General features: G+C 37.6%; 1 protein-coding gene across 1 annotated transcript in view; it reads left to right on the forward strand.

The window, feature by feature from the left end:
* Positions 1–17,250, forward strand: part of LOC100076072 (golgin subfamily B member 1) — a 77,839-nt gene that overhangs the window by 36,146 nt on the left and 24,443 nt on the right. The window contains exons 5-17 of the mRNA XM_039911314.1: positions 169–288; positions 1,108–1,272; positions 2,000–2,185; positions 3,277–3,399; positions 3,752–3,865; positions 5,614–5,935; positions 6,505–6,614; positions 6,912–7,020; positions 7,447–7,538; positions 8,180–8,330; positions 11,486–11,592; positions 13,382–13,514; positions 15,575–15,708. Coding sequence (XP_039767248.1) covers positions 169–288; positions 1,108–1,272; positions 2,000–2,185; positions 3,277–3,399; positions 3,752–3,865; positions 5,614–5,935; positions 6,505–6,614; positions 6,912–7,020; positions 7,447–7,538; positions 8,180–8,330; positions 11,486–11,592; positions 13,382–13,514; positions 15,575–15,708 — 1,866 coding nt within the window. The remainder of the gene's footprint in view (positions 1–168; positions 289–1,107; positions 1,273–1,999; positions 2,186–3,276; positions 3,400–3,751; positions 3,866–5,613; positions 5,936–6,504; positions 6,615–6,911; positions 7,021–7,446; positions 7,539–8,179; positions 8,331–11,485; positions 11,593–13,381; positions 13,515–15,574; positions 15,709–17,250) is intronic.

Below are 17,250 nucleotides of genomic sequence, written 5' to 3' on the forward strand. Positions count from 1 at the left end.
GAAAATTATGCCCAGATTCAGCTAGGTTTCCTTGAGGAAAGAAATCCATTAACTTTGATGATAGGGTCAAAAAGAGCTCATCTTTAAATAGAAAAGGTTATTGTGTCATAGTGGAGTCTGAAGACTACTGTTTGTCTATAAGAAACATTCTTGTCTGATTACATTTAGGCATCTAAAAATGGTGGCCATGAAAATGCTGTAAACCGTGCCAAACTCATAGTACTGAAGAAAAAAGTTGAAGCATTGGAATCCCAAAAGCTCCAAATTAATGAAGAGTTACAAAAAAAGGTAGAGGTTATTGTAATGATATACTTTCTATATTTCATCGCTTACTATAGACACTTAAACTGGAGAAGGTGATGGAGAAGATTTGCACTTTAAAGCAGCAGGTGCATTTGCTGTGATTGAAATGCTTTTACCAAGTTCATTCATGGTGTTCTTCCAAGTTGTATTTTTCGATGTGGTGATGGAAGTCTTCAGAGCCTTTCCACCAGAAATTGCCAAGTCGTGGGGCTGGGCTGTTACATCTGATCTCACAGCAAGTATCAGAAGGGAATGTGTTGTTAGGTTTCAGTTCTGGACTGTAGACCATCCAACCATGTGAGATTTTTATTTTAAAAGTGAATCAAGTGATGACATGAGCTTACTGTACTGCGCGCGACACTAGCCAAGTGTAAGTTCCTGTCTGTTTTGCTTGTCTCTGGGTCTGCTCATAATAAGGACCGGCAATCCCTGTGAATATATCTTGGATCAAGGTTGAGGAGTTTGGAGGATTATGCCTCCTTTGCTCTGCCAGAGACAAGGTGTATAAATCTAAGACTGATTGAAAAAGATAGCCTAATCCATCAGTCGTATCGATTGAGTGTTTACTATTTGCACAGCTTGTACTAAGGGTCTGGGAGAGTACGAGAGAGCAAGGAGGCATGATTTCTGCCCTCAGGGAGCTTCCAGTCTAGCTGGGGAGGTGGACCATTAAAATCAATTGCAAGAAATGAGGATAATTGAATATGAAGATGTGTACTATAAGTGCTGTGGGGGTGGGTACCTGAGTGATTAGTGCTATGGATACTAGGGCAGGTATGGACTCAAGTGCAACTTTATTCCCAGATTGCAGACTTGGAAACCCAGCGTCAACGAGGCGTGGACTTGGATTCTATTCTTGCATTAAAGGATAGGAAACTAGCTGAAAAAGAAGCCTACATTGTTGAGTTGCAGTTAGCCTATGGATCAGAAAATTTTGCTAGCTTATTTGCTCCTATTGAAGATTTGAAGGTAAATTTAGGCTGGGCAGAGACACATGGTGAATGTCCATTTTTGCTTACAAATACAGAAGAAAAGGTCACCTCCAAGATTGCGGAAATGGTTCTTCATCGGGGACTTCTGCAGTTGGTGTACAGTTGTGAATATATTACTGCACCTGTTGTGCTGATACTTAATTTAAAGGAGGAAAAAGCACTCTGAGGCCCAGAGAGGTGGGCGGATGTGTTCCAGGCACCTGATGGAATTGCAGTTGTGGATAAGTCATTGCTGCAGCAGTTTCTAGGTTAAAAACACCTCTGATGCTGTTCTGAAGGCCTCAGATGCTTCCTAGGCCTCCTTTCTTGGAGTTGGGGGGGTAGGGGGTGGGATGGGAGAGAAGAGTGGTGGGCGACAGTAAGTGGAAGCATGGGATTCTGAAGGGACCACAGCCCGAAACCAGGAAGCAGCAGCTGAAGTTGCCTGGGATTGGTAAAAGTGACTAAGCTGTGGCCAGGTTGCCTTGATGTGTCACCCTCTGGCATGTGCATCATGTGCTTCTGATACTTCTTTTAAGTTGCTTTCCATCGTGTGGACTTATCCAAACATTTTATGTAAACCTTTAGGCATAAATGACTTTCAACTTTTTATGGGGAACGTCTCAGAATGGGTTCCCTAAATCTAGTTCTAGGCACAGTTGGTTTCTGGTGGGGGGGTTGGGGTGTGTTTTCAATGTGTCTTTGTGTTATTCTGTCTTCCAAAGAGCCAGCTGAATGCGAAGGAGTCGTCTCTGCAGAACTTTGAACAGTTAGTTCATAATCTAACCAAGAAGGTTGAAGAAAATGAAGAGAAGTGCAGTCTCCTTCAGGAAGAAAATGAAGACCTTAAAGGACGTGCTGTTAAAGAAAGAGAACATTTCCAGGAAAGAGAAGCTATGTACAGTGAAAATGTAGGTAATCAAAAAGAGAAGTCAGATTAAAATTTATTACTTTGGTGATGGAGGGGGAAATAGAGTGTCTAGTGGGGAAGGTGGCTTGAGCCTTACAGAGGAGAGAGGTAGCTCAAAGACTTGTTCGGGTCATTTTGGAGAGCTGCTGATGGCCAGTGGATGGGGCAGTATACAAGAATAGAAAAATCTGTGGTGGGAAATCTGCACAAAGTAGATAGTAAATTTTATTATGCTGCTTCTCTAAATAGTAGCTGTTTATTACTGTTTATTATGTCTTGAAGAGATCTTGTAAGCAGTGGATACATATTAAATTATGCATTTAAATGCTGAAACGTCAAACCCCTCTGACAGTGGAGCTGTGTGGCTTAGTGGAAAGAGCTTGGGAGTCAGAGCTTGTGGTTCTAATCCCAGCTCCACCATTTATCAGATGTGTAACTTTGGACAAGTCACTTAACTTCTCTGTGCATCAGTTACTTCATCTGTAAAATGGGGATTAAGTCTTTGAGCCCCACTTGGGATAACCTGATTACCTTGTATCCACCCCAGCACTTAGAACAGTGTTTGGCACACAGTAATCGCTTAACAAATACTCTCATTTGTAAGCGCAGTGTAGGCAGGTATTTTCTCTGTTGCTGAATTTTACTTTCCAAGCGCTTAGAACTATGCTCTGCACACAGTAAACGCTCAATAAATTTGATTGAATGAACGAATGAGTGAATATAAAGATTCTGGTTTTCAGACCCAGCTGCACAGTGCAGGTAGCACTTAGTTTGAAATATACTCAGAACTAGATTAAAAAAAAAAAAGCAGGAAACTGGACTAGAGGGGTCAAGTATTTTAGAAGACCTTGAGTAATGCCCAATTGTCATATGATAGCTGTGTTTTTTCTCTTTTCATTTAATTTCTGAGATAAGAATTTGTTGTTTAGTAAAATAGGGTGTGAAATTTACAAAAAATGTAACTTTTTAGTCAAATCAGTGTTTCCCCCATGGACCTTTGTGAGACCGAAAGAAGAGGAGTTGTAAAATTGTAGCAATTCCTTGTGATGGAGTGTTTTCATATGTCTGCTTTCTGCTTCTCTTTCCTTTTAGATTCGTGTATTTCAAAGTATTATCCAGGAGAAGGAAAAAGAGCTAATGGAACAGGCTCAGAAACATGAGCTTGAACTGTTTAGACTAGCCGCAAAATCAGATGCCAGATCTGATCTAGATCAGGTATGTTCTTTTGCACACTTGACCTTAGTGCACAAAGAATTTAAGTGACTTGCTCAAAACCATCTTTCAGTATGGGGATGGGACAATAATCAAGATTGGGTCTCCTGATCCAGCGCTCCATCAGATCCAGTGCTCTTGAGTCTTAAAGGTTATCACTCCCTCAGTGGTGTTTATTGAGCACTGGACTAAAGTGCTTGGGAAAGCACAATACAACAGAGCTAGCAGACTTGTCCTTCCTCACAACAAACGTACAGCCTAGAGATGATATTTAGGATATAATATTGTATGTCTTGGAGAAGTGACATTTGTATTTCTACTTATGTAAAATGTACCATTTATTGCCCTGCCTTAGTTGCTCAAGGCCCTTAAGCAGAAACTCCATGAGAAAGAAGAAGTGCTTTCGGGGAGGACCCAGGTGATTGTCGTGATGCAAAAGGAGCTAGATGTCAAGGATAAACAACTAAAGGTGAATTTATACATCTATGCATGTTCAATAGCTCATAGTATTTAAGAGGACAGCAAAATTTGGCATGGAGAATTGACATCTTTCAAGTATGCCAGATTTTAAGTTCTTATTTTAATGGGTTAGGATTTCTTTGACTTCTCCCTCTAAGCCCAGAAGAGTTTTCATTTTCTGGGGAACAGATGCCGGGGTGCCTCAAAAGTGCTTCCGAATGTTTTCAACCCCTCTTTAGCTTTGAGTGAAGGACTCTGGTGGCCTGGGTGGCTGGATGAGGATCTTGCTACAGTCCCCAGCCTTGCCACCAGGCTCCTTTACTTCATCCCTGGCCTGTGATCCCATCCTGCCTTGCATGACCATGGTCGGTAGAACACAAACAGCGGCAGGATGCCTGCATAAACATTTGAGTATTGGGTGAGATATGGCTGTTACCATGACAGTGGTTATCACTGTGGCTGTGACTTTTGGACTCTGAGATTCCAAGAGCTCAAACCTCTGCTCCTCTATCCACAGCATTCTACTCACTTTTGCTTTGTTTCTGTTTGTTTTACTCTGTGGGTCTTCATCTTTGTCTTATGGTATCTTAGTGTTTTTATTGCTTCATCTCTCCTATGTGTCTGTGTCACTCCCCTACCCCATCTTTTATTCTTAGATGATGAGCTCTTTGAAGACCAGAGACTGTCTAATTCCCACCCATATGCTCTTGGCCTCTGCTTAGAATAGTGCTTAATGCCCAGTAAACTTGTAATAAATACTATTGCCACTATTAGTAAGACAAGTGTGGGCCAAGTACACCTGGAATTTTTCTCCCAGCTGTCCCAAGTAGCATGGCTTCAGGATAAATCCAGGGTGCCAATGTCTTCAGGATGTGGAAGTCATAGAGAGGTTTCTCTGTAAGTCTTACATTATAGATCTATCCAGGTGTGAAGATCAGTTACTGTGAATAATTGACTTCATCATCAGTGGTACCACCAGTGCTTATTGAGGGTCCACTAGGGTGGCCAGGGACAATGCTCTAAAAAGCTAGATTCCCAAGACGCCCATGTCATCACTCTTGTTGTGCTGGCATGCAGCATAACCTGATGATACACTGATGCTATTTTGTAGCAGTTCACCTGGTTTTGGCTGAATTCAGTCAAAACCAGACCATTTATCTGGGTTATCCTGACTGGCTTCCCCTGCTGGACTTGCTCCAGAACCCCAATGCTTTCCTGGGAATCCACGTCCCTGCTAACTCAGGCAACTGTGTCTAAACCATGGAATTTGGTAGCAGGAGCCACAGAAAAAGTATTTATTGGTGCTAAAAAATAAAAGAGCAGATATAAGGCATTTATGTCTGCATCTGTACTACCCAGGGCACAAACTAGCTGCAAAATGGACTGTCCATTGTCCAACTGGTGACTGGACACCCTAGAGTCTACTGTGTTTATAAGTGGGAAACATTTTCTCTTCCTACTCTTGGATTCTTCTTAGCACTCTCTCCAAAAGAGATTGTGCAGGTTGACTGTCATTTGTTTCCTTTGGATTGTTTGCTACAGAGAGCTTCCAGAATACCATTAGTTACCCCAGGCTCCTAAGGATATAGGTTTGGAATCATCCTTGTCATTTCACCCTGTTAGTAGAAAAAATCACTGGGGCTGACCTTAGACCCTATGTTAATTATGGGGGAAAATGAACAGTGACATTTGAGAGAATTGAGATCATGAGTGCACTTTTTTCCTTATAAACAAAATAGGTTATTTTCTTTTGTATAGGACACTAGTGCAAGCATACGACAGCTGCAGTCAGAGAAAGAAGACTTGGAGTCTAAAATGTTTGCTGACAGGCATATAATGAAAGTCCAGTTAAGAGAACTTTCGGAAAAACATGACCTTGAACTTAAGCAAGTTGCAGAGAAGCATCGTGTTGAACTCCACAGTGTAATAGAGAAATATGAAATAGAAATTCAGGAGAAGGATCAAACCCTGCAGCATCTTCAGAAACAAGTGGAAGAATCAAGTAGTAATGGACAAAGAATTACTTTGCAAGGCACAGAAATGGATGGTGTTAATAAAGAAAAAATGAAACAATTAGAAGGTACTATTCAATTACTACTATTCAATCACTGCCTTATTTGTGGCAAGTACTGTACTAAGCACTTTTGGTAGAGAACAATAATGTTAATAGGCATTTAGTTCCCAAATTATCTTCCCTTTACCTGAAAATTTAAATCAAGACCTGTGAATAATCCAAGTAAAATGTCCAAACACACACTCAGATAACAGACTCCGATTAGGTAAGTACTTGAGAGAAAATTTCAATCTTCAAGGTTATCCTTCTTAGTCCAAGTCCAATGTAGTCCAAATAATCAGCTCTCTTCTATAATGAAGTAACTAGTTATTTCTCTAGAAACTTTTAACAGATTGAAATTTTATTAAATGTTTTGTAGATGGAAAATCAAAAAATTGAAGGATCATTGAAGTTTTTGTAGATGTATTATTCATTCAATAGTATTTATGGAGTACTTACTATGTGCAGAGCACTGTACTAAGCGCTTGGAATGTACAGTTGGGCAACAGATAGAGACAATCCCTGCCCAATGACAGGCTCACAGTCTAAATGTTATTATTAACATTGCTATTAAGCTTTGCAATTATTTTTGTTAGCTCAAGTGAACTTGAAAATAGAAGAAGCTAGAAAATCTGAAGAAAGATTGCTTAGAACTAAAGCATGGTCAAAGTCTCGCATAAAGCAGCTGGAAAATGAACTAAAGAAGGTATAACTTTAAATTTATTTTATATCTTTTTTATGACATTATTCAAATAAAAATATGAGTTAGAGGAATTGAGGAAAATTACCTTAAATTATAAAGAATTTACTGATTAAAATATTGTAGAAAAATGAGCAATACTTAATGTGCATGTACTGGAAATAATCAGAAGTTTTAATGGCAACTGTAGGGATTGTGGCTATTTTGAATTTTCCAAAGTTTCTTAGTCTTTAGGTTTGAATCTATTTTTTTTAACCAATTTTGAAAGAAAATCCTGTAACTGATTCATGCTTCCATTTGTAGATGTCACTGAAGAATGATGATAAATCTGCTCTAACCAGCCGGCTGTCAGAATTAGAGGAAAAACTAGAAGTAAAAGCTCAAGCTTTTGTTGACCTCAAAGCACATAATGGTACAAGTATGCCTCATTTGCTAGAGAAAAATTGAATAGCCTGAAAATAAAAAAGTTAGTTCCTTTATAACATCTGGTATAAATCTTAGTATGAAGTTTACCAAGTTCCATTTCATCTGGGCTCAAGCTATTAAATGATGGACAAAAAAATTGTCCAAAGGGAAAGGCAAAATCAAAGTTGTGCCTTTTATTCTTTGATGGCACTTCTTTGAAAAAGCTTAAGTAGCTAGGATTTAGATTGAGAAATTCCACCTTCACATGATTTAGCTATTTAGTGATGCAGACTGATTTGAGTAAAGATTTTTCGGTGAGAAAAACATGAAACTATTTGTTAGCCCACTCAACTCATTTGAATCTTATTCTGGCTATTGTTAACCCCTTTATTATTACTTAACTGACTTTTGACACTAACTCATGTCTTTTTAGAAGAGCTGCTTTCTAAACTGGAGATGTATGAAGAACAGCAGAGAAAGTTGCAGGCAGATCTCGAGCAGGTTACGAAGAGGGCAGCTTCTCAGGTTGAACATGATTTGGATTTTCAAAGTGACAGATCTTTTTTCATCAACCTTTTAATATATTTTGGATGGTGTTAATGAAGATGAGATTTTTTTGTATAGAAATGTGATTTGGTTTTTAATTGCAAACAAATTTAAACACCTTTGAAATGAAAAGAAGTGAGTTTGCACTCTAGAAAGTTTGAAATACATCCATTTGGATTCATTGAAATTAAATATTTGTTTAGCCTATTCCCTTTATATGTTTGAAAGCTCTAGAGATACTAACAATACTTAATAGCTTTTGGGCATTTTGCAGAGAACATGTCTACAAACTCTGTTGTGTTGTAATCTTCCAAGTGCTTAGTACAGTATTCTGCACACAGTAAGCGCTCAAACACCAGTGATTGAGTAGGCACTTGACAGTATTGTCAGTAGTAATCTTGGAAAAGAGGTTTAATATATCTGAGTGATCCTATTGTGTTCATATCATGGCCAGTGAATATATATAATATTAGTGGCTTCGCTTGTCACTTCACTGTGATTTTTTGCCAGAGAACTGGAATGTTTTCTGTTGACCAAATATTGAACATTAGAAGAAATGACCTAAGTTGTTACGAAACCTGTTTTCCTATTGTGAAATAATGTTTTAACTTTTCTTCCAGGCTAGTGAATCGGGTAGTGCTGAGGAATTTCAGTCTCAGCTTTTAGAGTGGCATGAGATGGGACAAAGGTCAGAAGAAGCACGTGACCAAGCCAGAGAGGAAAAATCTTCTCTAGCTATGAGAATCGTTGAGCTAGACCATGATCCTGAAGGTGAAATGATACATTTGAAAATCAAGTTGGAAAATAGTCCGTTAGTCCAAATTCTCCAGTTTTATTGGTCATAAAATTTAGGTAAAATTGGTATGCAACCTCTTTGAGGTGAGGAGTTTTGTGAAGATGAAGTGAAGACCTTTTTTTGATTAATTCAACCATTTGTTGGATATTTGAAGTCTGTTTTTGTAATGGCCATAATTTGATCTTTAAAGTACATTATTATAGCTTGCCTGCTGTATTATTAATTACATTTATTTTACTGTTCACTGTTGAGATACCCTGTATGGGAAAAATTCCATAGTTTTGTAGTTGAAATTGATTTAATTATATTAAAATATGGGGGTTGCATTCTTTCAAAACTCCATGTTAAGGAAACTTTGCCACTTAAAGGCACATAATCACGTCTTTTCGTACTGCAAGGCACAGTATTCAGACAAGTACACAGTACTGGCAAAACATTCCCAAATTCTGTCAGTACACCCTATCCAAAATAATGAAGACGTGTTTTAGCCACCCGAGACTATATTAACTTTTAAGTCCATGTTAGGAGTTAGGGGGTCAACTCATTGATTTTTTTTTTTTTTAAGAAATCATTGGAAATAAGTAGGAATATCTGGGGATTAGGGCATCTCTGATGAAACCAGATATTTTAATTCTTTAAAACACTCTAATAACTTGCTTTGAGTTAAAATAATTAAGGTTGGTAATTATAGCCCTCGTATTATAAAGTTATTCTTTAAATGCACTTCCAGACCTATTGGATTTTAATGCTGATATTACAGAGCTCTCACTTCAAAATAAAGCTAAAAATTTACCTTGGCTTAAGCACATTCCTTACTCACATTTTGAACTATGTTGATTCACTTGAATAAGTGATAATATCTCTTGTTAATTCATTATACCTCTTGTTAATTCAAATTAGATTGTCACCCCTCCTAGACTGTGAGCTCATTATAGGCAGGGAAGGTGTCTACCAACTCCGTTTTACTATGCTCTTCCAAGCGCATCGTACAGTGCTCTGCACACAGTAAGCACTCAAAAAATATGATTGATTAATTGACATCTACTTAGCACAGATAATGCAGGTTTTTTGCTTGCATCACAAGGAACCTTTTTGCTGAATTTGGTTATTCCGATTTCCACGATCTGAAAAAGTTGACTAAAACAATGGGGTAGTTTCCTTCCAGGATACTGCTGCTGATGGGAGATTGTAATATAACTGTATTAAAAAAACCACAATAAATATAACTACACAGTCAAAAAGTAATGTAAAGGTTCAAAATTTATGACTGATTTGTGTACATATGTAAAAACCTTTCAGTGATATCTGTTCAGCTAAGTAGCTTGTGCTAGCAAAATAAAGACTTGTCATTTATTGCTAGTCAGAGAAAACACAGCTATTAAGAAGGGCTTTAATCTTATTCTAGTCAGTCAAAATATTGAAAAGTTTGAGTGGGTATGGAAGGTAGGTGTTTGAGGCAAGATAAATTTTACATATGCTGTGTGAGAGCCCTGTAAAAAATATTGGCATTAAAGTTCAGTAGTACTAAAGCAAAGGACCTTTTAATGGGAGAACTTTAGTTCTGAATTTTATTCAGTTTGATTATATAGTGAAATGGTTTCCCATTTAAGTCTCATAAATTCAGACTAAATTTTAAACTAGACTAAAATTGGTTTTATAACTAACTCAGGTCAGTTGTAATTAGAATAAAATTAAGTGAATAGTTGGACAGCTCTCCCTCCCGCTTTTATCTCAATTACCCACCCAGTTAAGGCAAAATTAAGATTTTTTTTTTTACCTCTTTCTTCTGGGTTAAGCATGACTTTTCCTTTTTTTCCCCCCACTTGCTATTGTACCTGATAAACAGTCAGCATCCTCTCCCCCTCCACTCCTACCCTACACTGCGATTTGGTCAGCCATGAGAACACAGTTTCCCATCAGTTTTGTGCATGCAGGTTCCTTAGAGACATAATAGCATGTAATGTACTGTTAATGATTTCCGCAATGACATTAATCTGGGGAAATCACCAACAGTACATTATGAAAGCTATTGGTGGTGGGTTTTATTTAAGTAATAGGATTGCAATGCTGCTTTCAACTTGCTGTTTCTTTGCATTTCCTCTTTCTGCATGTGTTCTAGCAATCTAGCCTCCTTTCCCTAATCCTTTTACTGGGTGATTCCATATTAACGTCATAGTCTTACAATCTGATAGTTGGGAAAATACACACTATAAGCAAATGTGGTGAGCAGTCCTTTGATATTTTGCACATCTGCTGCTAAATTTATGACTAACAAATATGGAGAAGATCAAAATTGTTTCTTAAAATTGATGGAATTTATTTCAGATTGAATGAGTTTAATGCAAGGCTTTGTAGTAGCTGTTGGAAGATGAAGCAACCTCTTTTTGTTTTTATAGTCTACTCTTTATATTTGCTTTTCATGAGATATGTTGCCCAGCCCGTTGTAGAAATGTTTTGTCATATCACAAAACAGATGGGAATGTATCTTATTACATCTGAAAAATCATGTTTAACAATGAGTTACATGCTTATTAAATTTGCACATTCCAAATTATTCAATATGTGTAATTTACAATGATTCTGTATTTTACCAAGAATCAAATGATTCATATAAAATAAGATGGTTGTTCGATGCCAGTTTGCAGTGTAACTTCCTTGGTTGTGACTTCCTCTACTTCTCTAGCATTTTATCCTAGGCTAAAATTCAAAGATGCAGACTGAATTCATGTCATTTAATAAAAATGCATATGATCAGTTGAAAAAAGTGCAGTGTTTTTAACAGATATCTTTTATTCAACCTATGACTTATTTTAATTTTGCATATTGAACGGAGGTGTCATTGAACAGTTTCACTGGCCTTCAGTCAAATAGAAAACTCCTTTATATACATTCGTTCAGACACTGCTAAAGAAGCAGAATCATACTTTAAGTACATATGTGAATACTATAAATAATAACTTCCTTTTAGAGGAAATCACAATGTAAACATTTTTCCTTTGTGTCCTTCTTAAATACTTTGTCTGTCACTGATCTAGAACCTAGTATGTGTTTGCTGTTTAAATACATTATTTTTCCTGTGGCACAAAACTGATTGAGGATGACTGGTTCTTTCCTGGCTGCTCTGATCCAGCTCTGGTCTCAGGGCAGCAAGTGGACGAGGATAGGCGGGATGATGAAGAATGTGGCAGTCTTCATCAAACCAGAAGAAAGAAAAAGCAGGCTACAATAAAATTCCAGGTGGGTTCCAGGAGAACTAATAAAATAGCAGAGTGGTCTCTTCAGAGGAAAAGGTAGCAAAACTGGTCATTTCTGGGGAGATGAATTCATTTTTCCAGATCACTAAGACCCTTTCAGGAAATGGCTTTGTTCCAGGCACCAAAGGAGCCCGTTTGTGTTGTTGGAGGGCATATCCTTAAGAGCGCAGAGAAAGGAAAGTAAATTCCTTCCATCTTTCCCTTAATTCTCCTCTTGAATCAGATGGAGAATCACCTCCTGGACAGAAGCAAGTCCTTACAAGGCACTTCACTTGGCTCCTGTCCAACAGCTTTTTGCTTCATTAAAGTATTGTAGGAGAGCAGAGTAGTGGTGGTCCTTGTGGGTGGCAGAATTGTCGGCAGTGCTCACCCACCACCCTACTCTGGCTTACCCCTAGGAAGAGCTCTAATCATTGTAGATGACTGACATATCAGTTTGCCAGTGTAAAGAAGTTATGGGGATGATACATTCTTTCCACACATTGCCACGTAAATTCTTGTAAAAGTACTTACCTGGATTTTAAGGTAGTTGGTTTTCTCCGTACTCCCGGTGGAAAGTCTGGCTCACTATTTTTGCCATCTTGTATTTTTCCGAGCTGCAGTGCAGTAGACTTTTGTTCATGAGAATACTATAAAACTGGGCCATAAAACTGGGAAGCAGTGTGGCCTAGTGGAGAAAGCATGGGCTTGGGAGTCAGAGAATCTGAGTTCCCAGCTCTGCCATTTGCTGTGTGATCTTGGGCAACTTGACTTCTCACTTAACTCACTTTTAACTTCTCTGTGCCTTGGTTAGCTCCTCTGTAAAATGGGAATTAGGACCGTGAGCCTCCTGTGTTACATGGACTGTGTCCATTCTGATCAGCTTGTGTCTACGCCAATGCTTAGTACAGTGCCTGACCTAATAAACACTTAAATACTATTAGAATTTTTTTAAAAAATTGAGTGATATTTAAGTGCTTATTATGTGTCAGGTGCTGTCCTAAGAGTTGGGATTGGATGCAAGCAAATCGGGTTGGATACATTCCCTGTGTCACGTGGGGCTCACAGTCTTGATCCCCATTTTACAGATGAGGTAACTGAGGCACAGAGAAGTGAAGTGACACAAAGTCACACAGCAGACTAGTGCTGGGGCCAAGAGTAGAACCGTTGACCGTTCTAATCTACCCCAACACTCAGTAGAGTACCTAGTATATAGTAAGCACTTTTCAAATACCATTAAAAATAAAAAACCCAAAATTAATTTAGTAAGTAGAAATAACTAAAAGTAACGGCTTAGACATGAATAGTTTTAGACCTTGATCACACTCATTCTGACTTCGTTTTTCTTTTTAATTTTCTGATTTGTATTTCTGTGAATACTTTCCATAGATTTAACCATCTTCACTTTTCAGGGTATTAGTCCTTTTCCACATATACATGGGATGTGTGTGTGTGTGTGTGTGTTTGTATATATGTGAGTATATACAATAATGTCCTCTTCAAACTCAAAGCATTTTTGTAAGTTACGCTACTGATGGTGAGTAGTCAGTCATTGGGTGTGCTGTAGGATGTTGCTGTCTAATGAACAGCATAGATTTTGTCTGTTGTACCCACTGTGGTCTGAAGCAGTGCTGGGATTCTAGGAGCCCATCGTTAACAACATTCTTCAGTGGTCAGTCCAGGAAGAAATTATGTTACATGGAAGTTGTTATTGAAAGAAACTTCAGAAACATTATTATTCTTAAACTCACTAGATTTTGCCAGTAATCTTTTATTTTGTGTTTTACGTGTAGCAAGAATATCATTTCGATAGGAAACAGTGCTTTGAAGATCTGAATGATACCTTTGAAGATGTGAATGGCATACAGACAGCAGAAGGGGAAAATATGGGAGGTTGGTGGCCGGAGTATCCATCCCCTAATGCAGGTGTGATACCACTAGGCAGTTTATGGAAGCATGCACGCCTGCAACCTATATCCATTATTTTAAAATTTCAGCTTATTTGTGGCATATTGTATTTGTTGGAATTTTGTTTGGCTTGCATTTGTGTTTTCTTTCATTTTGAGGTATGTGCATGCTGATGAACTGCCTAGTTTTGGTGTTTAGCCACGTGTACTCTTCCAGTCCCTGTCCCTGTCAAATATACTGTTCTGTGTGGTAAGATTTATGGATTGTATTTTAAGTTTATCTCAGAGTAAATTGAAATATTCCTTCTGCTCTGCACCTATATTTTTACACTTTAAGCAAGTAAAATTGTTTCAAGTTGAAGCTGTTAATTAAACATCGTAAGTAGCACTTTGGAAATTTTACTTGAAGTAATTATTACAAATTGTTAATTGATATTTCTTTTCAGTTAGCGATTTGTGGGGCAGAAATGACTTAGGTCTCCAGATCCTAACAGATGGAAGAATGGAATCAGTGATTTTCTTTTTTTTTGAGAGAAGGGACCTTGTCTATCTCTTAGCATCTATTTTTTGAATACCTTTGGGATTGAGCAATTGAGGAGAAAGCTTCCTGAAGGAGGTAGTCTTCAGTCTGTGATTAAAAGAAGGGGACAGAGATGGGATGGCAGCAGGAACAGAGTCTATTTCATACCCTTGGAACATTTGGGGCACAGGCTTAAAGAGAGGAGAGTGCTCTTGGCTTGGTACCTTAATTAATTGATTATGGGTCATCTATGCATTTAAGGCTGTATTGCCTAAGCACTTTGCTAGCCACCCACCCCTATGCCACTTAAGCACATATCCTTCTACTTGGTTGCTTTCCCGAATCTGTAATTTAATTTGATGTCAGTCTCCCATGCCATGTTCTAAACTCCTTGAGGTCAGGGGTCGTGTCTACCTGCCCTACTGAACTTTCCCAAGTGCTTAGTACACAGTAAGAACTCATTAAATAACTGTGATCAATTGATTCATAATAATTATGGTTATAGTATTTATTAAGCTCTTTGTATGTATAAGCACTGAGCTCGATTCAAGATAATCAGATTGGACACGGTTTCTGTTTCACATGGGGCTCACAATCTTTATGGGATGGAGAGCAAGTATTTTATCCCCAGAAGCAGTGTAGCCTAGTGGAAGGACCACATGTTTGGAAGTCAGAAGATCTGGGTTCTAATGCTGGCTCTGCCACTTGTCTCCTGTGTGACCTTGGGCAAGTCATTTAACTTTTCTCTTAACTCAGTTACCTCATCTGTAAAACAGGGATTAAGACTGTAAATCTTATGTGGAACATTGACTGTGTCCCACCCAATTATCTTGTAACTACCCCAGCGCTTAGTACAGTGCCTGGTACATAGTAAGCACTTAACAAATACTATTTTAAAAAAAAGATGAGAAAAGAGGGGCAGAGTGCAATTAAGTGGTTTGCTAAGATCCCATGGTGGGAAAATGGCAGATTGGGACTAGAGGCCAGCCGGATGTCATAACTCCCAGTTCAGTCTCTCTCAACTAGGATGTACTGCCTCCCTTTGCACTTGTGTGCCTTTTATTATGGATTGCACATTTCCTCTGTTAAAATCTTAGCAGTTTTATTACATTTTCCTGTTGTACTCAAGTTGATATTGCAATTCAGTAGCTCAGTCTCACTTGAAAAACCTCTCAAAGGCAAATATTCCAGGTGAGACTACTATTAACATTTTATTGAATCTGGCATTGCTTCAATAATGTGCTAAATTAAATGAATCATTTTCAGAGCAGTGGTGAGGAAAATTTCAATATATAATTTAATTTTGAAATGTCTTAAAGGTAGTGCTACTTTGTATTTCAAATTGTGGGAAAAAGCACATTTTACCATAGTTCTTGGTTAAATTGCTAAATATATTGAATCGGAAATGTTATGATTTTTAGAAAGTCAGAGATTATTCCATTGTTGAAGGAGGAAATTATAGCAGGTTTGTTGTTTAGCTATTAGTGTCTCAGGCTACTTTATAACCGTAGGCATTTCTTCTTGACCTTCCTTGAAATTGTGTTTCCTTTTAAATTAAGAAGGATTACGGATGGTGATGGAGGGATTGGAGTTGGAGAGAAATCAACTACAAGAGCAAATTTTATCTCTTGAAGATCGTTGTCAAGATTTGGAAGATAGACTTCAGTTGCAAGCCAGAGTGGAAGCTTTGCAGGTAGACATTTTTCTTCTATTCTGAAGTCAATGTGAGATTAAGAATAGCAGTTTATTCATTTAGTTCAGAAAAAACTTTGTTACAGAGTGTGAAGGACAGATAGTATACAGGTTTCCCTTGCCAACAGCCGGAGTTGAGGATTAAGACCCAAAGGCTTAGGGGGTAATTGAAGTTAAGGAATGTTAAATTTTTTTCCATCATTGAAATGATTTGCTTTGATCATTATGGTAAAGGTAATGTCGTTAAAGTGGGCATTTTTTTTGAAGATTAAAAATTAAGACCCTTGATTTTTTTTTAAAGAGGGGAAAGCATAATATGTACAGTTTACCAACATTATTGAGACTTCAGCCCCCTTAAAATCAGTTTCAGCAATTTAAACATTTTAATGTTTGTGCAGCAATTTTCAAAATTATTCTGAAGCTTCAGGTGAAAGATATTACCATCAGCTGTTGTTAGGAAAGAGTGTATTAAAATGACTTAGATTGGTAAATAAAAAGAAGTCAAGAGGTGGAGATGAGAAAGAAGCAACAAATTGCATTATGTGTCATCAGCATAAATGAAATTTAAGAATTTTCTATTGTGAATGGATTTTAGAAAATACATGGGTAAAAAAGAAATGAGGTCAGTTAAAAAGAAGAAATATTTAGCCATGAAGATTTAGGGGAAAATAAATTTCATTGTCTAAGCAGTGAAAATTTGGAAGCATACAGTATTTTTGCTATATCAATGTTGTAAGGAATTGGCATTAACTTATTTCAAAATCTCACTCACAATGTTAAATAAGGTAACTTGATAAAAGCTTGTTTAACATAAGCTTTTTGTGTTTCACCTTCCACCTAACTCTGATTTCTAGAGCCTTAAAATAGTGTTGCCTCTAGCTGCTGTTATTTTTGTTCACTTTAGCACAACTTTGCATATTATCAATCTGTGTTTTCTGATCAAAAATTTATTTTAGTTCACAAAAAATGCATGATTTTCTATAAATATGCGATGGCATCACTGAAAAGTAATTGACGGCTGCCAGAATGTGTGCCTGAACTACATGGCTTGGATAGCTTACAGTGGCAGAATTAGGGAATGTTCTTCAAACAGCGCACATCTATATGGATAGGGTGTGATGTGGTGTTGGGAAATAGGTTGGACACAAAGTGAGTATACACCAACAAGATGTCTCATTAACACCGTGGGCTTCTGCAGAAATACAGCCCTCATATTATATGAGAAGTGGGTGAATTGGTGAAGTGTTTTTAATGTAGGTAGAGACAGAAATTGCTAGTGTACGTTAGCTCATTAATTTGAGAGTACATCATTTTAACTACTCATTTAAGCAGCATCTGTATTTAAAACTTCTGATTGCAAGTTTTTCCTGGGTTCCAGTCAAAAAATAAAATGTCTATGACAATACTGGGACCTGTTATTAATGTAGTACTCCATAAGGGTGGTAGATTTTACTAAAATGTACAACTTGGTTTGTGGCAAATCGAACAAGTTATATAAGAAAGTGTGTATATAATTTCTTACACAAGTTTTATATAAAATCAG

This window comes from Ornithorhynchus anatinus, chromosome 3 (genome assembly GCF_004115215.2).
Source record: "Ornithorhynchus anatinus isolate Pmale09 chromosome 3, mOrnAna1.pri.v4, whole genome shotgun sequence".
NCBI lineage: Eukaryota > Metazoa > Chordata > Mammalia > Monotremata > Ornithorhynchidae > Ornithorhynchus > Ornithorhynchus anatinus.